The sequence below is a fragment of the Microcaecilia unicolor genome, chromosome 1, assembly GCF_901765095.1.
Source record: "Microcaecilia unicolor chromosome 1, aMicUni1.1, whole genome shotgun sequence".
Taxonomy (NCBI): Eukaryota; Metazoa; Chordata; class Amphibia; order Gymnophiona; family Siphonopidae; genus Microcaecilia; species Microcaecilia unicolor.
Window position 1 is genome coordinate 347,420,792 of NC_044031.1, and position 27,212 is coordinate 347,448,003.

General features: G+C 46.6%; 1 protein-coding gene across 1 annotated transcript in view; it reads right to left on the reverse strand.

Moving 5' to 3' along the window:
• The window catches only part of ULK4 (unc-51 like kinase 4), a gene marked incomplete in the record, with an annotated part of 1,752,451 nt that overhangs the window by 1,524,104 nt on the left and 201,135 nt on the right, over positions 1–27,212 (reverse strand). Inside the window, 2 exon segments of the mRNA XM_030209369.1 lie at positions 13,126–13,288; positions 16,617–16,756. Coding sequence (XP_030065229.1) covers positions 13,126–13,288; positions 16,617–16,756 — 303 coding nt within the window.

The following is a 27,212-nucleotide window of genomic DNA, read 5'->3' on the forward strand; positions in this document are numbered from 1 at the left end:
AATATCATGGCCTCCCTCACATAAAAGTTATGTGCTAAACACCCTTCCCACCGCCCCCCCCCCCATTAAAAACAACAAAAACAGGTCAGCAAACCCTCGTCGCATCTCACAATGCAAATATGCTGGTCATTTATTTATTTATTTATTGCTTTTGTATCCCACATTTTCCCACCTATTTGCGGGCTCAGTGTGGCTTACAATACATTGTAACGATGGAAATACAATAAGTTATAACATGATTATAGTTACATTGTGAGGAGTAGAGTTAAAACAATGTCCAGGTATCGATAAAGGGGAGAGAACATGGGGAAGAGAAAAGGGCTGGGTGTAGTAGAATTACGGGGATAAGAGTATTACGAGAATGTGTTGATGCATTGCCAACTGTGTTTGTGGACTTCATGTGCTTTGATCCTTTTGATAGATTTTTTCAAAGAGATGAGTCTTTAGTAGTTTGCGGAAGTTGGTTGGTTCGTAGGTCGTTCTTAAGTTTCGTGGTAGTTTATTCCAGAATTGCGTGCTCATATAGGAAAAGGTTGATGCGTGCATCACTTTGTATTTTATGCCTTTGCAATTTGGGAAGTGGAGGTTAAAGAAAGTTCGGGATGATCTTTTGGCATTTCTGGGTGGTAGGTCTATTAAGTCAGACATGTAGGCTGGGGCTTCACCATTAATGATTTTGTGGACTAGTGTGCATACTTTGAAAGTGATGTGTTCCTTGAGTGGGAGCCAGTCAGCAATGAGTGTGGTCTGCTAACATGTCCTGTGTGTGCTGTGTCAGAGCAGCTTCCAGGGTTCCCTGTCATGTCATCTGATGCATCTCTGTCCCCATGGGTATAGGCCACGCCTCACCACACCTTTCCCCATCACCCGCCTCAGGCCACCCAGCTACTGCAGTATGCAAGCCATGCTGCATGTGCTGATCTCAACCACACTCCTTTTACATACAAAAGGGCTCCAGCACCAGCAGGAGGAGCAGGCGGACGAGGAGGGGCACCTGAAGGAGGAGAAGCCAGCCCAGGAGGGCCACCTGGAGGAGGAGGAGCCAGCCCAGGAGGGCCACCAGCAGGAGGAGGAGGAGCCGGCCAAGGAGGCCCACGAGGAGGAGGAGGACTCGTCGGAGGGGGTCCTCATCATCGATGAGGACATTATGGAGGACCCTTCCCCACCTGCAGCTCCATCTGAGCCATCTCCCTCCCCTTGGCCATCTCTATCGCCTGAGGCAGCTCCATCCCCTGGGCCACCTCCAGCCCTTGGGCCAGCAGCAGGTGGTAGATGGCCAAAACCAGCTGCTGCAGGAGGTCAGTGCCATAAGGCAGGGTAATGAGCAGCTCCACGGCCCACTGAGGGTGGTGCTGGTGCTGCTCATTACCCTGCTACAGAGGGCGCTGGTAAGAGGCCGTGGCCGCCCTCGACCTACTTTGGGGGGGGGGGGGGTTATGTAGGGGTTGTGGGGATTTGTTGCGGGGGGGTTGGGTGAATTGTTGGATTTTGTGGGGGGGGGGGTGTTGGGGGATATGTACGGGTTGTGGGGTTTTGTTGTGGGGGGGGAGGAATTGTTTGATTGGGGGGGTTGGGGGGGATATGTAGGGGTGTTGGGGATTTGTTGTGTGTGTGGGGATTTGTAGGGGTGGGGGTGGGGGGAATATATTGGGGGTTTTACATAAATATATTTTTTACATTTAATCTAACAGGGTGTGTGTGTGTCTCTACCTTGTGCATTACATATAACCAAATGGTGGTGTTGATGTGAGAGGAGGCAGCAATATGCATTGCATGAAATGTGAAGTGTGAATGAGAAAGTTGATGCATGTCTGTGATAATGTTGCCCATACAGAAGCCCACCTGTTCATTCCAACCTGCATGGCCGTAAGTGCAGGGGGGGTGGGCCCAGGAGGCTGGATGGCTATTACTGTTGAGGAACACAAATGGCCATCCAGCCTCTCTCCCTCCCCCTTACCATACAGCCCCACAGCACAGAATGGCATAAATAATAGATTTGTTGTCTAGCACTTGTGATCTGTCAAGTAGACACTTGCACATAACCCTAGGTAGCACATACATGATGTTTTCTCAGTGTGATCACCAGACACCCTTACCCACAACCATACCAAATTGGTGGGGGGGCCCACAAAGGAGCTACAAACAGCTACCTCATCTTTTTACATTCAATGCATCTGCAATGGTATATAGTGCTGAGGAGAAAAGGGAAAACAATGGGAAAACCATTAGATGGAGGCCTACTGCATCACAGTTGCGATATATTACAAGAGTTACAGAAGGGCACAAATAAATATGGTGTTCATTATTTGGTGTTTGCTCACACCTTTTTCAGTAGTAGGTCAAGGTGACCGACATTCCGGTATTCTGGGTCTTTCCCTGTCCCAGGAGGACTGTAAGTTTGTACCTGAGGCAATGGAGGGTTAAGTGGCTCGCTCTAGCTCACAAGGCGCAGCAGTGGGAATTGAACTGGCAACCTTGTGATTACAAGGCTGGTGATCTAACCACTAGGCCACGGCAGCCACCAGGCTGTAGCTACCTGCAGGTAATTTGGGTTTGGACCTGTAACCACAAACCCTCTCCCTCACCATGTCTTAAGGGCTCAGTAGGCAGTACCTGTGGCCACCTTGAAACTAGTTTGCAGCTTACATGTTAGAAATGTTGTTGTTCCAGAACTATGGAGGATTGCAGGACTGTGTTCAATACTGTGCTAAAAACATGAATTGCCTACATTGTTCCCCCTCCCCCTCCTATCAAAAGTGAGAATGGGTGGCCATTTCATTAATGGGGACTGGGGTTCAGCACATAAACAGCACATAAACAAGGATTGAACCTACCGGGAACCAATACAGCAGCTGCAACAGCTGGCCCACAGCATTGAGGACCTGGCAGAACCTCACAGTACGGGGCTGATGGCCTCCAACCAGTGCACAGGAACCTGTGGTGAACATACAGCTAAGAGTTGACTGCAGACTACATACAGTGAATGGACACTCCTTGATGATGAGCACAAAGAGAAGAGGTGGCAGAGAAATAAGAGCTTACCATGAACGTCTGTTTCAAGAATGTGTAGTGCGCCTTCTATCTTCTGGAACATTAGCTGGAAGTCTGCCTCAGTGAAATGACCCTTACCGAGGGGTGCTTGATTTGGTGCGATTGTAGCAATTTCTTAGCTCCCACAGACTGCCTGCTACAACCAGGCAGAGAGAATGGGAGACAGTAAGGGAGGCTCAAAGGATGGAAACGGAAGCGTTGTTGGCTGAGGGCAACCACAAATAACAACCCCCCAAAATACACAGGTGTACCGAAGCATACATTGCCAAACACAAACCTTAATATAAGTGAGGGTAAAACGTGTGAACTAATGTGAATCAGAACTGCAAAAGTCCCAGTGCATAAAATCGCGGTTTAAATGGCAATCAAGAAGGGGAAGGCAGGTGGGGACGCCCATAGTTATCTACCCATAATCAAAATCACGCGCTTCAAATCGCTACCTCAGCTGGGCACGGTTAGGAATTGTGTGTATAATTGAAATTAATGCGCACATATCCGGCACGCCTATCCCCCATCCAACATGGGCGTTCCTGGCGACTATTTAAATGCCCACTCCGTATTTTCGAAACTCCATTGGTACAATGCCGCCACGCCAGCCCCCAACCCAGAAGGGTAATTTTAGTGATGCAGAGGTGGAGCTCCTGGTGCAGGAGATAGAGCAACGGCACACCAATCTGTTTGCTCCCACAGGGCAGAGGCTGGCTGCGACCACAAAGCAGCAGGAATGGGAGGCGGTACGTGACAGGCTGAATGCAGTCTTCCATTGTGGGAGAGATGTCGAGGACTGTAAGCGCAAGTGGCGCAAGCTGAGGAGGGATGTGAGGAGGAAGGCTAGGGCCAATCCCGCATCACATGACACCGTCAACCTCACCCCCATGGAGCTGATGGTTCACGCCCTCCTACCCCAGTTGGGCATCCACGGGATTGGGTCCCTTGACACCTCGGCCCAGCCTGAGGGCTCAGGTAGGTTGTCCATTATGAAGTTGGGGTATCTGTTGTGCTGCACTACACTGGGGCCAGGGAGGGAGGTGGTGAGTGGGGGGCAGGAGGAGGGAGGTGGGGGGGAGGAGTTTCACCAGGGTGTGTCTCAGGCTGTCTTCATATGTGGAATAAACGCCCACCTTTATGATGGTGTCCTGACCTCCTAACCCCTACTCACTTGCTCTGTACCCTTACTCCCTATCCCTACCGTAGTCATTGGCTTCCCTCTTACTTGTCCTGTGTGTGCATCTTAATTAAATTGTAAGCTCTATTTGAGTAGTGGTAGTATTAATGTGTGTCATAGGAGCAGACTCTGTGGGTGCTGTGGGTGTTTGAGCACCCCCAATATTGAGGAAATATCATGTAGGTGTCCAGGGAGGGGTTATTTGCACTGGGCTTAGCACCCCCAATAATACTTTACACTTGGCTCCTATGGGTGTGTGTGGGTTACTACTGTGGCACAACTTTGGGGCCATTCCTTCCCTACTCCCTCCTATTTTCCCATCACCAAACTGTGTCTATTTCCTTCTGTCACCTCTGTGCTCTAGTCAGTGTGGGACACATGCATGAAACTTAAGGAGCCTGTAAACGGGGTCATAAAGCAGTTCTAGGCAGTCTACCAAGTCAGTAGTAACACAAGACATGCTCAAATGTCCTTCACTTTAACAAATATACAACAAACAGCTTGTCCACAAAGTTGTGAGCGGTGTCCTTCTCTTGGCTGTCCGTCCACCACCAGCTGCCTGTGGTGCTCTCTTTCACATCGGTGCCAATTCCATTCCTCCTCACCATCTCTCTTTGCTGGGTCATCAAGTGTGGGGCAATGTATATGAATGCTGAAAGACAAAAGTGGGTTATTTTCACCAACACACTTCCTCACCCTTGTGCTATACAGGTGATGACTCTGATGAGGCTGGCCCTAGTGGCCTCCAATCCCAACAAAGGCCTACACCAGCAGGACAGCCTCAACTTCCACCACCTGCAGCAGCAGTACAGCCTCTACCTCCACCGCCTGCAGCAGCAGCAGTAGAGGCTGTACCTCCACCACCTGCAGCAGCAGAACCAGCAGTAGAGGCTCAACCTCCACCAGCACCACCAGCAGAGGCTGGACCTCCACCAACAGGTGAGTTTGCTGATGAGGAGGATGTATATAGGGAGCCAGCTCCTTACCAGAGGCCATTCAGCCAAAGGAAGCAACTACGGTGGCTGGCCACTGATTTGCTGCGGCACAATGTGCGCTTGGAGGAGTACCGGCAGCAAAAATTAGAGCTGCAGCGGGAAGCACTGCAGGCGCAGCGCCTAGCCCACCAGGAACTGCTCCAGGCGCAGCGCCAAGCCCACCAGGAGGTGCTCCAGTAACTCCAACAGCTGCAGCACAGCATTGAAGGCCTGCGCCCTCAGGTCACAGCACCTACTCCAGCGGTGCTGCTGCAGCAAGACCTGTCATCCACCTCCTCCAGTGGGCAGCAACCGCCAGCTAAGAGGTGGGCGTTGAGATCGTCCACCTCCGCAGCCACTAGTGCAGCACCCACCAAACTAGTTCCCCTTCTGGGTCCTGTGGCCAGGCTACAGCCAACAAGGTGGCCGGATTTACACACCGCAGCCGAAGCCGCAGGCTGCTGTGTGGATACGGAGGAGGACAGTGGGAGCAGTCCATCAGAGGAGTCTGAACAGACTTCCTCTGCAGCACCAGCTGCAAAGGAATTCCGTGGGAGGGGTAAGAGGGGACGGAGGAGGGGACAGGGAAAGTGATGGCACATGCTGGAGGGTAAGGGTTGGTGGGTGGGGTTGGTGGGTGTGATGGTAACACTTATGCGATTAATACAAATAAATGTGCACTTACTTTCACACAAAACTTGTTTCAATGAGTCTTTGTCTGGCTCTGACGCCAAGCTGATAAGCAGTGAGCTCTGCTCTGTGGGCTGGGGGTGGAGGGGGGCTCCTCTTCCTGCTCATCTGGGGCCTCCTCTGGTGGCTGTGGCTCCTCTGGGAGGGCCTGTCCTCTGCGCTGGGCCAAACTGTGCAACATGCAGCACGTCACAAAGATCTTGGACACCTTTTCTGGACTGTAGAGCAGCTCTCCTCCATACCGGTCCAGACAGCGGAACCGGTTTTTCAACAAGCCAAAGGTCCGCTCAATGATCCCCTGGGTGCTCCGATGCCTCCTGTTATAGGTTTCTTCTGCCCCTGGTTGTGGTTGCACCACGGGGGTCATGAGCCACATCCTCTGCGGGTAGCCTCGGTCACCTTTGGAGACAAGCAGAATGAGATAGATGAGTGTGTATTGCCTGGAGCAGGTACAGGGGGGGGGGGAGGGGGGGATTAGGACAGTGGGTTGTGGAGTGAGGTGGAGGAAGGCAGGGCGGACAGTTGCCCAGTGGAGGAGGTATAGTATGGGTACATCCATGTTGCACTTACCTAGTAGCCATCCACCAGTGAACTCCCCTCGCTCAAACCTGCGGAAGATGCCCGAGTGCTGTAGGATGTAGGCATCGTAGGTGGAACCGGGGTACCTGGCACACACGTCTAATATCTCCCCCTGTGCATCACACACAACTTGCATGTTCATAGAAAGAAATGCCTTCCTGTTTCTGTAGGTGGATTTGTGTGGCCGGGGGGGGGGGGGGGGGGGGGGGGGTCTGAGTGCGACGTGTGTGCAGTCAATCACACCTATGAGCGAGGGGAATCTAGCAACAGCATAGAAGGCAGCCATGTTGTTGTGCAGGGCCTGGGGGGTGGTGGGGAAAGTGATGTAGTGAGAGGTGTGAGTTAGAAAGGCATCCAGGAACTGGGTGAGACAGTGTGAAATAAAAGCCTGGGTGAGCCCTGTGTTAGCAGCTAATACAGATTGAAAACTCCCAGTGGCCAGGACAGAGAGAGAAGCAGTGATTTAGAGGTGGACAGGGATGGGGTTATTCCTACGGGTCTGGGGCTGAAGGAGGGGTTTCAGCTGCTCACAAAGCTGCACAATGGTCGCCCTATCAAACCTGAACCTTGTTAGACACTGCTGGTCAGTGAGGTGTAGGAAGGTGGTGCGGGGCCTGAACACTCGGGGCTGTGAATACCTCCTGCGGTGTGTGGCCTCTTCCTCTACCATGCCAGCCACCAGTGCATTAACTGCATCCATATCCCCACCAGTGCAAGTATTAGTACTAGTAGTAAAACAAGAACAGCACACAGATCTCTCACTGCCAGCCACCACGCCCTCTAGCCACTCACTCGCCAAACAGTACAGGGAACACAGATACAAACGGAGGTCAGGGAATACAATATACATGTGGGAACAGTGAATGGAGAGGGATAGGGGGAGGGGAAGGGGACGGGACCGATAGAGCAAGGAGTAGGAGTAGGGAAAGGTCAAAAGGTAAGACACAAAAGAGGCAGGTGAGGGTGAAAACGTTCCGACTAGGGCAGACAGACGAACGTAACAGGTACTCAACACACTCAGCTTTCTCTGCAACCAACAACTCAGCTCTCCCAACACCGATCTCGCTACTCTCCAACTCCACACAATCGCTAATGGGTCTAAAGACGATTTCCCCCTTGCTGTGGACGCTTTTATTTCGGGTCCAACCAATGACGCCCATGTTCCCGCCCAACCAGAGCCATTTCACTATCCGTTATACGTTGTAGATGACCACCTCGTAACACCGCCCCTAACATGCCCCGACACGCCCCTTATTTGGGCGTTTGTATCTGAGCGTACGAGCGTCATGGTCGCACTGAAAGTTTTGTTTCCATTATACTGATTTTTTCGTTTTTAGGAGATAAACGTCTATCTCCTGATTTGGGTCGCGCTATAGACGTTTTTCTCTTTCGATTATAAGCAGGAATGCCATACTTTGTATTGTTATTTCAATATTTTTATTGCTGTAATTGCCTATTGCTCATGTTTGATCTATTCTTACTGTACACTGCCTTGAGTTAATTCCTTCAAAAGGGTGGTAAATAAATCCTAATAAATAAATTAAATAAATAAAGTGAGGCAAGACATAAGGTCTCTTATAGCACTAGCTATTTCAAACCCATGCCATTTCAAGCCAGGTTATCATTTGTCAAAATCTCCATGGACTTGTATGACTCATTAAAACCAATTTTATTATTATCACACAATTGCAAATACAACTATTTTAAACCGAAACAAAATTTAAATGCAATACAATCTGTACAAAAAGAACATAGTAAAAAAATCAAAAAATTGACCACTTATCTACAGAATGCAGTACTCAGCACTAGCTGAAATGCCTCTTTGATTTGTGTGGGTATCAGGTATTGCATTTGAGTCCAGTACCGAGTACTGCATTCTGCAGGCAAGTCCTGTGGCTTTCTGCATTGACCTCTGTTTGTACCTGAGGCAATAGAGGGTTAAGAAACTTGCGCACGATCTCAAGAAGCGGCAGCAAGATCTGAACCGAGTTTCTCTGGTTATCAGCCATGTGCTCTAACTACTAGACTGCTCCTACACTGCTGGCGTTATAGCACATTCTGATAAATCTTGCTTAAGCAGCACTTAAATTTTAACGTGTTTATTATTATACTAAAGTAGCAAAAACACGTTAAAATTTAAGTGTCATAGGTTCGCCATCACTGTACTAGAGGCTTTATAACTAGAACAATTTGAATGGATGTTTCCAGCACTGATTATTATTATACTAAAGTAGCAAAATCAGTGCTGGAAACATCCATTCAAATTGTTCTAGTTATAAAGCCTCTAGTACAGTGATGGCGAACCTATGGCACGCTTGCCAGAGAGGGCACGCAGAGCCCACTCTGTTGGCACGCGTGCCGTCGCCTCAGCCAGTTCCAGCCCCCTCCGAATAAAAGTCATACCTGCTCAGGTTAAGGCAGCGGCAGTGAAAAGCGCTGGCTCGGCGCGCCTTCAGCCTTCCCTTCTGTCTCTCAAGCTCTGGTCCCGCCCTCATTTTCTGTTTCCGCAAGGGCGGGACCAGTGCTTGAGAGACAGAAGGGAAGGCTGAAAGTGCACCGAGCCAGCACGCTTTTCACTGCCGCTGCTGACGCCACCTTAACCCCGACCACGTATGACTTTTATATTTCGGAGGGGGGCCCTGGTGATTGGAGGGAGGGAGGGAGGGCGGATGGGCAGGCAGGCGGCCTTGTGCTGGGAGGGAGGGCAGGCGGCCTTGTGCTCGGAGGGAGCCTGCCTGCCTGCCTGGTGCTCGGAGGGCCTGCCTGTGCTGGGAGGGGTGCCTGGTGCTGGGATGCATGGATGCCTGGTGCTGGGATGGAGGGAGGCCTGGTGCTGGGAGGGAGGGAGGCCTGGTGCCTGGTGCTGGGAGGGAGGGAGGCCTGCCTAGTGCTGGAAGGGAGAGAGGGCAAGCGGGAGGGCAGCAGCCCCAATGAGAAAAACCTAACGGGAGGTGCAGACCTCCCGTTACGTTTTCCACAGTGACTTCCTCAGAAAACAGTAGTGCATCGCATTAGATTAGTATTTTAATACTAATTTGCTCATTTGCATACCATTTTCGTTGGCTGCTACTGTTGTACCGCAGGTACAGTGCATGCTGTTCTGGACATCCAGGTACGGGAAATATGAGGGACGTTCATACGCGTCAAATACAGGAAGATCATGCTGCTCCACCGAATATTCCTCATATGTGCCCTATCTGAATGTCCGGAACTGCATGCACTGTACCTACTGAACATGCAGCTATTTGCTTATTGTGTATATGTGAAAAGGGTCGGGTGCTTCATACTAATCTATATAAGGCAAGTTCCGCACGCATGAAGGGCCCGCATGCATAACAACCAGTCATGCACGTCAGGGAAGTCTATGATTATGACGGCGTCCACATGCTGATAGGGCCATATATAGGATAGTAATAGATATATGGAGCTGTGCACGAAACGACATCCGTCACGCAAGGGCGTCCATATAAGGCACTTGTTTTCCAACACCTATTCTCACTGAAAAAATGGCGCACCTGAGAAGGGAGCCTAATTTCAGCCAAGCGGAGAGCCTGCTACTGGTGCAGCTGTGCCTTAGGCACCGGCACAGGCTCTTCATACAGCACCACCACCTGCCCCCCAGGATCCAGGTCATGAGAGCCTGGTCCCGCATCAGGGAGAGGCTTGAAAGGTAAGTGTTTGGCCCACACACCCCCCCTCCTCTACCTACACATATAACAGCTCTGTCATCAATGTAACCAGTAACTGGAGTGTGCATGCAAGGATAATGAGTAATATGGGTACATGCACAATCACTAATAAAATGTATGTACTTGAAAGGACCACCATTCCCACATCCCTACAATAATGTATTTCGTTATTTAATTATTTCTTGCATTTGTATCCCACATTTTCCCACCCCTCTTTGCAGGCTCTATGTGGCTTACAACACATCATGAATAGTGGAAACATTTTACAAAATAAATGTATAGCATACTTGATAACATGGTAATGATAACACATGGACTGGACTTCAAGTGAACTGACTTTAACAAAATGGGGGAATACCTGAGAAAGGAGCTGATGGGCTGCGAAACGCACAACATGTGGAAGGACAGTGGTCCAAGCTGAAAGAAGTAATAAACAGGGCCACAGACCTTTATGTAAGGAGAGTAAATAAAAGCAAGAGAAAAAGGAAACCGATATGGTTTTCAAAGCAAGTGGCTGAGAAAATAAAGGCTAAAGAGTTAGCGTTCCAGAAATACAAAAAATCTCAAGTACAGGAACACAGGGAGGAATACCGGATGAAACTTAAAGAAGCCAAGAGAGAGGTACGTCTGGCGAAGGCGCAAGCGGAAGAACAAATGGCTAGAAATGTACGGAGGGGAGACAAAAACTTCTTCAGGTATATTAGTGAAAGGAGAAAGACTAAAAAGGGGATTGTGAGACTAAAAGATACAGCAAAACGCTATGTAGAAAATGATGAGGAAAAAGCCAATTTGCTAAATAGATACTTTTGTTCTGTTTTCACTGAAGAAAATCCTGGGGAAGGACCGAGAGGGACTGGCAAAAGTACACCTGAGAATGAAGTGGATAGAGCACCGTTCACTGAAGAGAGTGTGTATGAACAACTTGGAAAGCTAAAGGTGGACAAAGCCATGGGGCCGGACGGGATCCACCCCAGAATACTGAGGGAGCTCAGAGAGGTTCTGGCGGGTCCTCTTAAAGATTTGTTTAATAAATCCTTGGAGACGGGAGAGGTTCCGAGGGATTGGAGAACAGCGGAGGTGGTCCCTCTTCACAAAAGTGGTGATAGGGAAGAAGCTGGAAACTACAGGCCGGTAAGCCTCACTTTGGTTATTGGAAAAGTAATGGAAGCCATGCTGAAGGAAAGGATAGTGAATTTCCTGGAACCCAATAAGTTGCAAGATCCGAGACAACATGGTTTCACCAAAGGGAAATCATGCCAAATGAATCTCATTGAATTCTTTGACTGGGTGACAGGAGAATTAAATCAAGGACGTGCTATGGACGTCATCTACTTAGATTTCAGCAAGGCTTTTGACACGGTTCCCCACAGGAGGCTCTTGAATAAACTAGAAGGGCTGAAGATAGGACCCGAAGTGGTGAACTGGATTAGGAACTGGTTGACGGGCAGACGCCAGAGGGTGGTGGTAAATGGAGTTCGCTCGGAGGAGGGAAAGGTGAGTAGTGGAGTGCCTCAGGGATCGGTGCTGGGGCCCATTCTGTTCAATATATTTGTGAGTGACATTGCCGAAGGGTTACAAGGTAAAGTTTGCCATTTTGCGGATGACACCAAGGTTTGCAACAGAGTGGACACCCCGGAGGAAGTGGAAAACATGAAAAAAGATCTGAAGAAGCTGGAAGAATGGTCTAACATTTGGCAATTAAAATTCAATGCGAAGAAATGCAAAGTGATGCACTTAGGGAGTAGAAATCCAAGGGAGGCATATGTGTTAGGTGGGGAGAGCCTGACAGACACGGATGGGGAGAGGGATCTTGGGGTGATAGTATCTGAGGATCTGAAGGCGATGAAACAGTGCGACAAGGCGGTGGCCGTAGCGAGAAGGTTGCTAGGCTGTATAGAGAGAGGTGTGACCAGCAGAAGAAAGGAGGTTTTAATGCCCCTGTATAAGACGTTGGTGAGGCCCCACCTGGAGTATTGTGTTCAGTTTTGGAGGCCGTACCTTGCGAAGGATGTTAAATAAATGGAAGCGGTACAAAGAAAAGCTACGAGGATGGTATGGGAGTTGCGTTCCAAGACGTATGAAGAGAGACTTGCTGACCTGAACATGTATACTCTGGAGGAAAGGAGGAACAGGGGTGATATGATACAGACGTTCAAATATTTGAAAGGTATTAATCCGCAAACGAATCTTTTCCGGAGATGGGAAGGCGGTAGAACGAGAGGACATGAAATGAGATTGAAGGGGGGCAGACTCAGGAAAGATGTCAGGAAGTATTTCTTCACGGAGAGGGTGGTGAACGCTTGGAATGCCCTCCCGCGGGAGGTGGTGGACATGAAAACGGTAACGGAATTCAAACATGCGTGGGATAGGCATAAAGGAATCCTGTGCAGAAAGAATGGATCCACAGAAGCTTAGCTGAAATTGGGTGGCGGGGGGAAGAGGGGTTGGTGGTTGAGAGGCTAGGATAGGGGAGGGCAGACTTATACGGGGTCTGTGCCAGACTGGTGGTTGGGAGGCGGGAAATACTGCTGGACAGACTTATATGGTCTGTGCCCTGAAAAAGACAGGTACAAATCAAGGTAAGGTATACACATATGAGTTTATCGTGGGCAGACTAGATGGACCGTGCAGGTCTTTTTCTGCCGTCATCTACTATGTTACTATGTTACTATGTGTCAGGAAAATGCCCTTTTGTGCATGTCTCCAGTTTACTACTTGCGGTCTAAACTGGCTAGAAACAGTTTAAAACCCACGTTGCTGTTATTCAGGTTAAATTGCCCTGTTGGCACTTTGCGATAAATAATTAGATTTTGGGTTGCTGTTTGGGCACTCGGTCTCTGAAAGGTTCGCCATCACTGCTCTAGTAGATATTACTATAGTTTCACTATTGTTATAGCCTCAAGCTTACTACAGTGCACAGGCACAAACCTACAATTAACTTTGGCATGTTTGGCCAACTACAGATATAATACAATACCTTTCACTCTGCCTTTCAAGTTTCTGAGTGGTGTGCTTTCTCCATCATCATTTGTACCCTCTTCTGATCCAACAAAAGCAAAGAATTCCTCCAAATTTTCTCCTTCTGCTTTTGCCAAACTGAAATTGCTGAACTTCAAGGTTCCAGGTCCATCCAGCAATATCTGTGGTAAGGAAAGCAAAAAAGGTTACAGGAAATGTCAAATAGAATCAGATTACCCAAAGTTCTAGCACAGTCTTTGCTAGAGAGGATTCAAAATGTCGTTATGGCATAATCTCCACGTATTATCCTGCTCACAAAAAAGGCTGTACTTTCAAGTTTCAAGTACATGCATCAACTCTATTCCCACTGTATATACGACAGGAGCTAAAGTGCTCATCTTTATAAACACAGTTTGATGTCAGTTCCAGAATACCACTATTAAAATGTTCCATGTTATCTCAGACAAACAATTTAATGAGGATATACCTCTGGCTCCAACAGCTATCATGTTATTTTTGCTTTGTAGGTTAAACAAAAAAAAAAAAAGGTCAAGCTCTCAACATACTCAATTTGATTTAATTTAACTCAGTACGGGCTCCTTTTACTAAGGTGTGCACGCTAAATGCTAAGAAGCCCATTTTATTCCTATGGGCTTCTTAGTATTTAGCACATGCGCTAAATCCATTAGCGCACCTTAGTAAAGGGAGCCCTAAATTTGTTATTTCACTTTTCCCAATATTTGTGTGTGTGAATACAAAGCAATCATCTTCGCTAAGTGTCCTATTAGCTCTCATTTTTTTCTATGGCATATTGCCGAACTGGGCGACGCAGGGACAGCGTCTACCCACTTGTGAGAACTGTAAGCCTGCTTATCCTCTGAGAAAATCCAAGTATTCCCACCAGTAGAAAAAAAATAAGCATTGTCAGTTTTTCTCCTGCCTTTAGTAGCTGATTGGTTCACTTAGGGTCCCTTTTACAAAGGCACACTAGGTGTTTTTAGCATATTCTAAAAATTAGCGTGTGCTAAATGCTAAGATGCCCATAGGAATATAATAGGCGTCTTAGTGTTTAGTGCACGCTAATTTTTAGCATGCGTTAAAAATGCTAGCGTGCCTTTGCAGTGGCGTAGGAAGGGGGGGGCGGGAGGGGCGGTCTGCCCCAGGTGCACGCGCTCGGGGGTGCCGGCCCCGCTGGTTCCCTGCTCTCTCTGCTCCAGAACAGGTTACTTCCTGTTCCGGGGCAGAGAGAGCAGGGAACCAGCGGGCCGACGCAGCTCCGAGTGACGTGCACTCGGGGCGGATCGGCCCTCCCGCAGGTAAGAATGCGGTCCGGGGGGGGGGGGGGGGGGGTGCGCAGCGCCAACCCGCCCCGGGTGCCATTAGCCCTCGCTACGGCACTGTGCCTTTGTAAAAGACCCCCCCTCAGCTGCTGAGTAGCAGCCAGTCCTGAGAGTGAGAATTAAGCAGTTGTATTCAGAAGTACTATTCAAGCACAGAAAAGGGAGAGAAAGAGTTAGCACTCATTCTTATTTGGAGAGATGCACACTTCCCACCTCTGTTATTGCCCCATCTATGTGAAGATTCCTCTTATCTCTTTATGTATGCACCATTATCTCTCCCTCCATATGTCTCCCTCTTTCTCTGTGATTCTCCCCCTCTATACCTGTGCCAGTTTCCATTCGCATTTTTCTCCTCCTGTATTTGTGGTATGTTTCTTTCCCTCCATGTACATGTGTGGCTCTTTTTAAAACTCTGGGCCAGGTACGTTTGCTCCAAAAAAACTATTTAAATGCATATCTTTAGCCACAGCGCAGAGGGTACTACTACTACTACTACTTATCACTTCTATAGCGCTGTACACCAAACAATAAAAAGACAGTCCCTGCTCAAAGAGCTTACAATCTAAATAGGACAGACAAAACAGACAGAACAATTAAGAGGTAGAGGTAGGAGGAGAACCAGGAAAGAACAGAGCCCTGGAATCCAAGTGAAGACAATGTATCAAGGAGTAAGCTGTGATCAACAGTGTCAAAAGCAGCAGATAGATCGAGAAGGATGAGGATAGAATAGAGACCTTTGGATTTGGCCAGTAACAGGTCATTGGAAACTTTTGTAAGTGCAGTTTCAGGTGAATGAATAGGGCAAAAGCCAGATTGGAGTGGGTCAAGAACAGTTTGAGATGAAAGACAATCAAGACAGCGGCGGTGAACGGCACGTTCAAGTATCTTGGAGAGGAAGGGGAGGAGGGAGATGGGTCGATAGCTGGAAGGAGATGTAGGGTCAGGTGAAGGCTTCTTAAGGAGTGGTGTGACCACGGCATGTTTGAAGGCATCAGGAACAGTCGTAGTGGAAAGTGAAAAAGTAAGGATATGACAGATAGAAGGGGTGAGAGTAGGAGAGATGGTGTTAAGAAGGTGGGTAGGAATGGGATCAGAGGAACAGGTAGTTCGCTTTGAGGAGGAGAGAAGATGAGCTGTTTCCTCATCAGTGATTTCGGGGAAGGAGGAAAAGGACGGAGGGGTTGGGGAGTTAAGGGAACGGACAAGGGGAGTGAGAGGTGGGGGTGGCTTGGTATCTGCTTAACTACCTGGGCATATTCCTCTGAAAAAAAATCCCAAAACCATCTTCACTCATCTACACCCTTTCAGAGGCAACAAAGAAATCTAAATTTCAAGTTGGGTTGCTTCTTTCATTTGGGAAAAAAATACCATACATATGGGTCCTTTTACTCAGCTAATGTAAAAAGTAGCCTTAGTGTGCTCTTGTGTGGGATTTTCCTGCACACTAAGGCCATTTTTATCACAGCAGTAAAATGGCTGACTTTCCATTTTTTTTTCTGTTGCCATTAGTTCACTACTATAAAAAAAAAAAACTGCCACATGAGCACTTACTAACACCTATTTTGTAGGCGGTAAGGGCTCACATGATAATTCTGTGCTAACCACTTAGCGTGCAATAATGTGGACGCACTAACTGATTAGCACAGGAATGCTCACTCTCCACCCCTCCTCCCTAACATGGAACTTACAACAAAAATTTTAAAATATTTAACATGTAGTTAATATACATCGATTTGGAACTTACCACAGGAAGCCTGTATGCCATTGTAAGCCATGGTAAGCGAGCACTTACTACAGCTTAGTAAAAGGGCCCCTTAGATCCTTCTAAATTTATACCTGGGACACACTCCTTGGGACACTAATGTCACTTTCTTGGGAAACCGAACCTTGGCATCATTGGGGTGAGAAAAGAGCACATTACTGTAACAGCAAGGGAATTTCTTCCATGGTAGTAAGCCACAGATGATTTTTGAATCTCTTACTATTTATGATTTTTTAAGATGATCTGTTTATTAAGGTACATAAGTACATAATGCCATACTGGGAAAAGACCAAAGGTCCATCGAGCCCAGCATCCTGTCCACGACAGGTATCAGCATTTAAAATTTTTTTGCTGAAAATTTAACTCACTGCACTTAAGAATTAAATAGAATAAAAAGTTATTCAATACCTTTGCAGGCGTGAGTTCACAGAAAATAATTCCAAGATTGTGAATACGATATAATCCAGTAACCAAATCAATGCCAAATTCTCTCACTACTTCTTCAGGTAACTGCTCATCCTGAGCAATAACCATCTCTAGGGAACCACCTACAATCAATATAAACAGAATCACTGTATGAACTGGTGTGAGAAGTTTGATTACAAAACAGAGGGAAATGAACTTGTCTTATTCAAATACTAACTGCAAGTTTCTAAATGGAGAACAGTTTCAGTCCAAACAAAATTTGTTAAAGAAATAAATCACAAAGTAATTCAGTGGAAATCATATCTGTACTATAATAAATAGTAACAAAGAATAACATTCAGTTCAATTGACCTACCACCTTGTCAAGTTATTCTGATCTAGACTGCTAAGTATCTTTCCCAAATGCCAGCTATTCAGGTTTTGTTGCCTCTTCAACCACCACCACCACATGAAAGATCTCAAACATGAAAATGTGGATCTGCAGTTAGTAATCTGTAACCTGTCGTTAAAGTAGTCTGTGCACCTGAAGACTGGAGGGTGGCCAATGGCTCTCAGTGAAATACTGGCCAATGGCTCAGGCTAAGAGCTAGGCCTGTAAAAATCAAAGATCATCTCTGACACAGATACATTTCACTGCAGCAAAAGCTGAAGTGAGTTCTCAGAGAGCTGACAGGGGAGGGGGGAATCTGCTCTATCAACAATGGTGGTACTGGCACCTGCAAGAAGTCATGAGCAAAGATGTTTTGGCTAGTGGAAGATAGCAGTAGGTCAGGTGCAAGTAGGATGAGAACATCCAAAGGGGGGCTGGAGGAAGGCTTGGGAACATGTGAAGACATTCTTATCAACTGATAAGGGCCAAAGAGTTCTGGTGAGAAAATTAGGGTCCATAGGGATGAATAGAGCCAGAAGTGTATAAAAAGGGCAGTCTGAAGAGTATCAGAGCAGAAGGCTGAACAGAGAGGACAGACTGCACCTGCTGTGTGAAGCGTTGTCCCATTGTGTTCCAGAGATGAATGCCTAATTTGCCTGTACTGCCTTTGGGTAAGATACTGATGCTAATAAACCATCCTATATAATAAAACTCACCTCCAACGTTCTAATGCTTGGGACCGTGGCTCCCTCAGCACGGAGGTGGTCTGCTAGGCAGCATCGAACTCAATGACGTCAACAAACACAGCTGAACGCAGGAACTGGCTGCTGGCACGTGCAAAAAAAAAGAAAAAAAAAAGGCACCAGACCCACAGTAACAAAAAAAAAAACCCCAAAAGGGTGAAGAGAGAGCCTCCGGGCAACTCAGCAGGGGACCTCGACCACACTGCAAGCTGCAGGAAGCTGAATCGCCCTCCAGTCCTGCACTAACCCAAAAAAAAAAAAAAAGTGAACACACAGGCTCCGGGCACCTCAGCAAGCAGCAGGAAGCTGAACAGCCCTCCGGACCCGCACTAACAAAACAAAAACAAAGGTGAAGACACAGCCTCCAGCGTATCAGCAGGGGTCGACTATAACGCAAGCTGCTTGAAGCCTAGCAGACGGACCAACTTTCCTAACAGCAGGTACACTTATGGGAGAGAAAGGGCAGGAAAAAAAAAAAAAGAGCACAATCACGAGATTAAAAAAAGAAAAGAAAAGGAACTGAAAAACCGGGGGGGGGGGGGGGGGGGGGGGAACTACCCTGCACCTCAGACAGAAGGAAGGGGTCATACACACACACACAACACACAGTCTTTCACTCTTTGTGTGACACACACTCTCAAACACACACACTCTTTGTCTGACACACATACATGTTCTCTCTCACATGCAGGGAGGGGGGGAGGAAAAGAGAGGGGCCTGGAACTTCAAGGGGAGACAGACAAAAACACATGAAGAGGGGGGAGAGAACAGAATGAGAGGGAAAGGGGAGAGGACAAATGTTACACATGGATGGATGGAGGGCATGGACAAAAGAGCACAATCGCAGGATTAAAACAAGGAAAAGTTACTGAAAATACAAACGCAGAAAACAAAAGAGGTCCAAAAATTTCCACAAAAGTCCAACACAGAAAAGAAACAAGTGGAAAAACAACTTCAAGGGATCAATCCAAGACAAGAGATAAGATGCTCCAAAAAAACTTTATTGAGGACCCAACACGGTCCGTGTTTCGGTTTTTGAAAAAACCTTCATCAGGGGTCTATAATATAACAACATAAAAATAACAAAACAACAAAACACATATATGATTAAATGAAAGAGAGATAGAAACAAATTAAATCAAATGTTGGGTCCTCAATAAAGTTTTTTTGGAGCATCTTATCTCTTGTCTTGGATTGATCCCTTGAAGTTGTTTTTCCACTTGTTTCTTTTCTGTACTGAAAATACAAACACATGGGGGGGAGGGCCCTGCAACACGGACAGAAGGAAGGGGTCATGCACACACACAAATACACACACACAGAGACAGACACACTCTCACACACACTCACACTCAGACTCACTGCTCGCCCCTGTGGTCCCAGAACTTCAAACACAAAAGGTGGGGGTAACTGCACATCTGACAGAATGAGGGGGTCATGCACACACGCAGACACATACTCTGGCACACTGTAGCTCTGTGTCACACACACACACTCTTTTCCACTCTCTGTGTCTCACTGTGACACACACTCAAACACACACACACACACTTTACTAACAACTCTACAGATACCAAAAAAAAAAAAAAAACATTGCTAGCGCCCGTTTCCTTACAAACAGAAACGGGCCTTTTTTACTAGTATTATTATAAAAAAAAATTGTTACATTTGTACCCTGCACTTTCCCATTCATGGCAGGCTCTATGCGGCAGGCAATGGAGGGTTAAGTGACTTGCCCAGAGTCACAAGGAGCTGCCTGTGCCGGGAATTGAACTCAGTTCCTCAGTTCCCCAGGACCAAAGTCCACCACCCTAACCACTAGGCCACTCCTCCACTCCAATAACTGCCAACTACTGGGTTTCTTTCCAATTATGGAGCTTGCTACTGCCCAGACTGTGTAAAGCAGTCATGAGCAAATACAAGGTCAGAGTAATTAAGTATTTTAAGGGAACATGCAATCCTTTTCAGGGTAGTAGAAATCCTATTGCTTCCGCTGCCCAAACTGTTCCTACAGACCCAATTATATACATTACGGTAGCAGAGTTTGCGTTTTGCCTCTGGGATTCAATTAATTTATGGATCTGCCACCTTTAAATCTATTTTCTTTCCTCTCTTAATTTAAAGTAATACTGAGCACGCTTGTCAATCATTAGCTTTTCTATCTGTTACAGCTACTTGAACACACATCTAATTTAAAACATTTTCTTAGACTTTCCCAATCAGTTCTAACATGAACCTCTGTGCTCAAGGTCCTTTCTCCGGGACTGCTGCCAGCATTAGATTATTTACATACTGAGCTCTGCAAGTTCCGTACACGGAGCTATTTTTACATGCAGCAGCAGACTTGACACACTGACTTTAAAAGTAAATTTTTTAATGTGCTGAAGTCTGTAGTGGCTGCTGTTTCCCCTCACACTGGGTGTGTTGAGCGCTTACAGCTGCTGTTTCCCCTAAAATCTATGTAAAACCCTAAACAATACCTTGGTAGAGGTTAAGTAGGTGCTCAACACTACCTCTATTTTTTTAGGGTTTTACACTTTGTACAAGAGAGTTTTTCAGACTGGTTTCCCACCCAAAATAAGTGGAGTGTTGCAGTCTTAGGTAAGCTCCTGGTGCTCTCTGCAGAGGAGGGTTTGGGCTGGTACCCACGTCCAGTGGAGAGTTGCAGTCCCAAGTAAATCCAGGTTCCCTCTGAATTAAAAAAAAAAAAAAACAGAGGAGTGTGGCGGATCTATGTCCCTTTGCATACGAGTTCTGGGAACCTACTGCTGGGGTTTTGGGGTCTGGTTGTCCCTCTGTCCAGAGGCGTGTTGCGGCCCTACGTCCCTTTGTGAACACAAAGGAGCGGTTTTTGAGAATGCCCTAATTAGGGTACTATACATTTAGCTGAGGCTTATTTTTTTTTTTTTTAGAGGTTTGAAGTGCCCAACCTGTGTGTTTTTTGTGGTCCTAAGGTTGACCAATACTTTTTTTTACAGTCCTAAGGTTGACCGAACTGGGTGTTTTTTGTGGTCCTGAGGTTGACCAAACTGTGGGTGGGAAGGGTATTCTTGAGCGGCCCTGTCTTAAGGGTCTTGTAATGGCTCCTGAGAGCAGGTTAATTAGTGGACGCATTAATTAATTACCCAGGTTTAGAACGCGGGGTTTGCTAAGTCTCTTGACTACTAAGTATAGATGTTATGATATTACTGTGTCTTGTCCCGGTGAGCCAAAGTTGAAGTGGGTAAACGTGGGGCATCTGAATAGTTCCCGTTTGTGAAGTATCCCTGAAGAGTGGAAAGTTCTGAAGAGAGGTAAGTATATAATTCACTCTATTTTTTGGATTAATTTTTAATGCGGATTTAGGTATAGTGCCAGCCTTGTTGTATTTTCATTTAGTGCTACTTTGTCTGTTAAACTCCTTTCACACTATAATATAGTTCAGCACATAATTACACACCACCATTTGTGCCATATACTTTTCTGACCATGGCCACGCCCCTAGAGACTGTACTAGAGTTCTTCCCTTGTGATAACCACCTTAATGTTATAGATGAATTTTTCCCTATTAAGGAGTAGGAAGGTAATCCGAAATTTCTGCTCACTTCCCAAAATCAGGCACATCCAACTTTGGATGCAGCTGAACCTATAGCTCTACCTCCATGTGAGGGGGCTCTGCCGCCATATGATTCAGGGTTCTCCAATGAACTTCTAACCCAGTCCTCTAAAACAGTGAACTCCCAGTTATTCCCCATTCCTTTGGGCTATGTTTGTTCAGGTCAGTCACAAGTTGACACTATGACTACTCTTGACAAAATAGACCAGGCCCCCAGTGGTTTGCGGCATCCAGAAGTTGCTAGCCCAAATCATCACGCATATATTAAGTGTTGGCGCTGCCATCGGCTAGGTCATTTTGCTGCCGAATGCTGCCAAAATCCACAGTCCTTTCATAGGAATGCCTGGTGTAATAATCCCCCTGTCCAGCAATTGTTCCTTGACCCACACCGTTCTCAGTGACTAGGCATGGTCCGTACCAAAGCAGATTATAAGGACCCTATGGTCACTCTGCTCAACTGTAATGTTGTGGAGAACAATGCTTAAACTATTAGACTGAAGAATAGGAGTTATCCCAAATACAAATGAATTGTCCATTATATGCCGCAGCTGGTGTGTTAAAACAATAAAAAAAAATCTCTCCAGATTCTTTAGTGAGTTACTTTCAATGTCAGTATTTGTGTGTGTCGGGTGGATAAAGATCGATGACCTGTCTGTCTCTTATTTCACAAAGACATAATTGCAATGTTTATATCTTTGTTTTTGTTTGTTATGCTTCCTTGCTAGAGAACGTTTTGCTAGCACAGGTCTAAATTTTCAAGAAAAAAAAACAATGCATTGTTAATCAGTTTTTTATGGGAATACTGGAGGATTCCCTTTTGCTGAATATTTTCTGCGCAGAATGTGAGTACTCAACTTTTTTTTTAAAAACCCAAAGCTGCTCTGCTCAATCTATACTTTTTGTATTAATATTTTATTTTTAGTAGTCTCTCCTGACTTAACTCTATACTGCTGCCATATCTTGGATTTATGTATTATACATGTCTGTTATTACCACAACTTGTGCTAACATGCTCTTGTCTATTTAATATTGTTAATATGTGTACCAGCTTGAGACCCATCCACTGGAATAGTGGTGGGCCGAGTTACATAGCTTAAACTGCTGAAAAGCACTGACTAGGCCTGAAAACCTGATGATACCCTGGCTGCTGATCTTTCTTTCCCTGTTGCCTTTCTCTACCCTGGTCTCTGCCCCTTTTGCTGTCAGTCCTTGGCCGCAGAGGGGATAAATTATGCGTCCAAGGTCTGCCCCACGTTCTTTCCTTGGGCTTCCCTTACGGCCGCTTTCCTTGACTCTCTCCCCCTGCTCTTTGACCTTAATCTGTTTCCTTCTTGTCCCTAATGGACCTGTTAATCTTTCTCTTTCTATTCCCTGTAGCTGGATTTTTAAAGCACTCTGATGTGAACTCATTCTTTCTCTTTTTATGCTCAGTGGTCTCACTCTTTCCTGTGGTTTGCTCTTCCAGTCGCAGATTCTAATTGCGTCCCTGATATTTTGTTTTATCTCTGCCTTATCTCTTCTGAGCGGATGCCTACTCTCTCTTCTTTGACACTCTTCTATTATAGTGAGTGAATCCTACCCGTCCTGAACCCTTTTAACTTACACCGGTCTTTCTTCTCTGCCCATCTCCCCTTCTGACAGCTCTGACAGCTGCATCTTTTTTTTTTTTTTTAATAAACTTTTATTGGTGACATCAACAATTGTGTTGTTCCAGTCTTATCACAATAAGTATAACATTTTCACAACCATCATGTAACTTTTGTCTCACATTGTCACACCTTTTGTTGTTTCTCCCCCCTTCCCTTGAACTAATCCCTCTCCCTCCCTTTCTCCCCCTACCCTACCCCACCCCCCACCCACCCTCCCTTCCTCCCAGGTAGTGCTCTGCTAGTATGTGATGCCTATCCATTAAGCACTCTACTCCGTGCCAAGGGTGTTAGAGTGTCCAGGAAAGGCTGCCAACACTGGAAGAACTTGTCTCCCCTCGGGGATGCTAAATCGGGTACATCTTTTCGCTCCATAGCGCATAAGGAGAGCATATAGGCCCGCCACAACTGGATCGAGGGTCCTTCCTCCTTGAGCCACAATTTAAGTATAGATTTCTTCCCCATCATCACCGTTCTCCGTAAAAAGGCTTTGAAACCTGTTTTCCCTCTGCCCCTGGTTGCATATATCTCAAACAATAGTCCAGGTTGTCGATTCCACAAAACCCCCCACATCCTTGACACTTGTGCACATAATAAGGACCAAAAGGCTAATACAGGTGGGCAATGCCAAAACATATGGCCTAAGTGTGCTTTCTGCCCCGTGCATCCCGGACAGTCATCACTCTGCCGCAGGGTTGCCTTATAGGCTCTATGGGGAGAGACATACAATCTCATCAAAAATTTATACTGAGTTTCTCTAATATCTGTGTTCCCAAATTCTTTATAGCATGTCTGGAGGCAAGACTGTATATTTATTTCCCTCACCCGAAGCCCCAGCTCTAGTGCCCATTCCTGTGCCAATTTAGCATATGGTATTGGTGCCTGTGCCTCTTTGATCTGCGCATGGTAATATTTAAGAGGTACCGCCCTCTGTGCTTCTAGGTCATATATTTCTGTCAACTGGCTGCGCACTTTGGAAGTAAGTGACCGTTGCGGAAGTGAGCTTATATAATGTTTTAGCTGAGTGTATGCAAGGAAATCCTGACAGATTAATCCCTGGCGGCTATACAGCTCCTCCTTTGTCCTTAACGTGCCATCCCCCTTCATGATCTGGAACAGAAAAAATATACCCTCTGTTCTCCAGGTGGCAAAAGTGGCTGAGGAGCTGCCCACTGGAAACTCTGCGTTTCCTCCCAAGGGTAAGAATGGGGTCACCTTCGGATTTAACTGGAATAATTTGCAGATCCATTTCCACGCCTTTTTCATAGGCCTAAAGAGTGTCAATATGTTTTTTGGGTGTGTCCCCCTTCCCAGCCCTACATGCAACCAATAACTAAAATGTGTGTTGCCCAACATCATACATTCCATTTCTGGGAAGGAAAAGTGTGATGTTCCCTTAAACCAATCCGCTATGTGTCGCATGCATCCTGCTACCGACATCCATTTCACGCTCAGTACACCCAGTCCTCTCTTGTCCTTTGGTAAATATGTTTGTTTGAATGACACTCGGGCCCTACGTCCATCCCACAAAAATCGCTTAAGCATCCTATGGAGGTCTACCTCCTCTTTATGAGTTAGAAACAACGAGAGCACCTGCACCACGTACGTCCACTTAGGTACAAGGATCATATTGTATAGCGCTACCCGCCCCAATAGCGAGAGAGATAGTTTTTGCCACATTAGTAAGGCTGTCTTTGTGGTATCCCACAATGGTCGCAAATTGAGGGCGTGTACCTTATTCAGTTGGGTTGGAATGTATACTCCCAGATATTTAATCGCTTTTGTGCCCCATTGCAGCGGGAAGGGTCCCTCCCACTGTGTCTTTATTGTCTCATTAGTTGGCAGGGCTACAGATTTTTGTTTATTTAATTTGAATCCTGAGTAATATCCAAATTCCTCTACTGTTTCCAACAATCCCATTAGGGAGCCCTGTGGCCTTGTGAGCATAAGCAGGATATCGTCCGCAAACGCTAGCACCTTAATTTCAGTCTGCGGCATTGTTACTCCTGTAATCTCCTTATTCTTGCTGACCGAGCGCAGCAGTGGCTCTAAATATAATAAAAAGAGAAGGGGCGAAAGAGGACAGCCCTGCCGCGTTCCTCTTTGTATTGGAAACGGTGTAGATATCATATTGTTTACTATAACACGTGCTGTGGGTGCTGCATACAATGTTAAAATCGCTCTGAGATACCAGCCCTCTAGTCCCACATATTTCAATACCTCAAAAAGATATGCCCAGCTTACTTTGTCAAACGCTTTCTCCGCGTCAAGACTCACTAGTAGGAGCGGATCATTTCGCTCTTGACTCTGTGCTAGCGCTAACAAGGCTCGCCTAACATTGAGCCCAGGGTGCCTCCCTTTCACGAAACCCACTTGATGATCCCCTATCAAAGACGGTAAGTGTTTTGCTAGCCTATCTGCTAGGAGTCTGGCCAATATTTTGAGATCAAGATTCAGTAAAGATATTGGTCTATATGCTTCTAAAGCTTCTGGGGGTTTACCCGGTTTGGGTATCAGGGTTATTAGGGCTTCATTCACTCTGAGAGGCCAAGCTCCACACTCCACCACATCCTCAAAGTATAGTGTAAGAGGCCCACTCACCCTGTGTCCCATGAGTTTGTAGTATTCTGTGGAGAACCCATCTATCCCCGGGCTTGTGCCTCCTGCAAGGGACTTAATCACCTTCTGCACTTCCTGGGCTCTTATGGGAGCATTGAGCTGGTCCCTAATTTCTTGGGGCAAGCGTGGCATTCCTGAGTCCTCTAAATAATCCCCGGGCGCTGGTCCTACTGCTTCTGGGTCTGCCCCATATAGCTTCTTGAAATAGTCTGTGAATAGTTGTAAGATTTCAGTAGGTTTGTGTTGCTGTGTACCATCTGGTGCTGTTAACGTGTGAATAAGTTTTTTAGTCGTCCATGTTTTTACCATTTTTGCTAATAATTTCCCGTTTCTGTTGCCAAATTTAAAATAGTGATATCGCCTACTGAATAAAAATGTCTTCGTTCGTTCATGTATCAATGTGTTAAGCCCTGCCAAATTTGCCATCATGTGCTCATAAGTGGCGTCAGTTGGGTGTTGCTGGTGCTTCCTTTTGGCCTGCGTGTACTGGCGTTCTAATTGAATAATGCCTTGTGATATTCTCTTGTTCCTGGCAGCCACATAACTAATGATCTCTCCTCTCATCACTGCTTTGGATGTTTCCCAAAACAACTCAGGTGTGTCCTGGTGCTGTATATTGGTCTCAATATAACTATCCCACTTCTGTTCTAAATAAGACCTGAAATCTGGGTCTCCCACTAAATATGCCGGGAATCTCCATCGCCTATGTTGTTCAATAGGTGGCCCCAATTCCACATCTATCCAAATTAACGTATGGTCTGAAATGGCCATCGGTCCCACCTCCGCAGAGTGTACTGCCGAGAACAAGGGGGCCGATACCAATATATAGTCGATTCGAGACCACGTCCGGTGGACCCTCGAGAGATGGGTGTAATCCCTTTGTGTAGGGTTCAGCAGCCGCCAGGGATCAACCAGACTTAGTGTGTCACATAAATAGTCTAAACCTTTTCCTTTACCCATTGCCCCCCAAGCCGTGGACGATGATCGGTCTAGATCTGGGTTTAACACTTGATTAAAATCTCCCATTATTATCCATGGTGCCGTGTCATATTTTAGTCCTAATTTTACTAAGGTTGGAAAAAAACTTGGGTCACGGGTATTGGGCCCATAAATACCACAAAGGTAATAATTCTGGCTCATGTAATTTATGTGTATCAGAATGTATCTGCCTTCCTTATCTTTTTCCACTACCCGTGACTCGCAGGGGAGGCCCCTCTTTATGAGGACTGCTACTCCTCCCTTACGGCCTGTGGCCGATGAGTAATAACATTCCCCCACCCATTGTTGTTTCAATTTCTGGTGTTCCTCGTCCGACAACTTGGTCTCCTGCAGACATGCAATAGAGGCCTGGTGATGTTTTAGACATGTTAGTATCTTGGTCCGCTTCACTGGGGAATTTATCCCCGATACATTCCAAGATATCACACGCAGAGGAGGAGTCCTAACCATTAGCCTTTTGTAAGTGTCTCCTATACAATGTGTCCCGCATAGCTCTAGGCCCCAGGTCTCCCAGCCACAACCCGGCGCCTCCTACATTGTGCATAAATCGTGTTTCTATTCCATACTCTTTACCTGCAATATGCATAATCTTTCTACCCGGTGAGA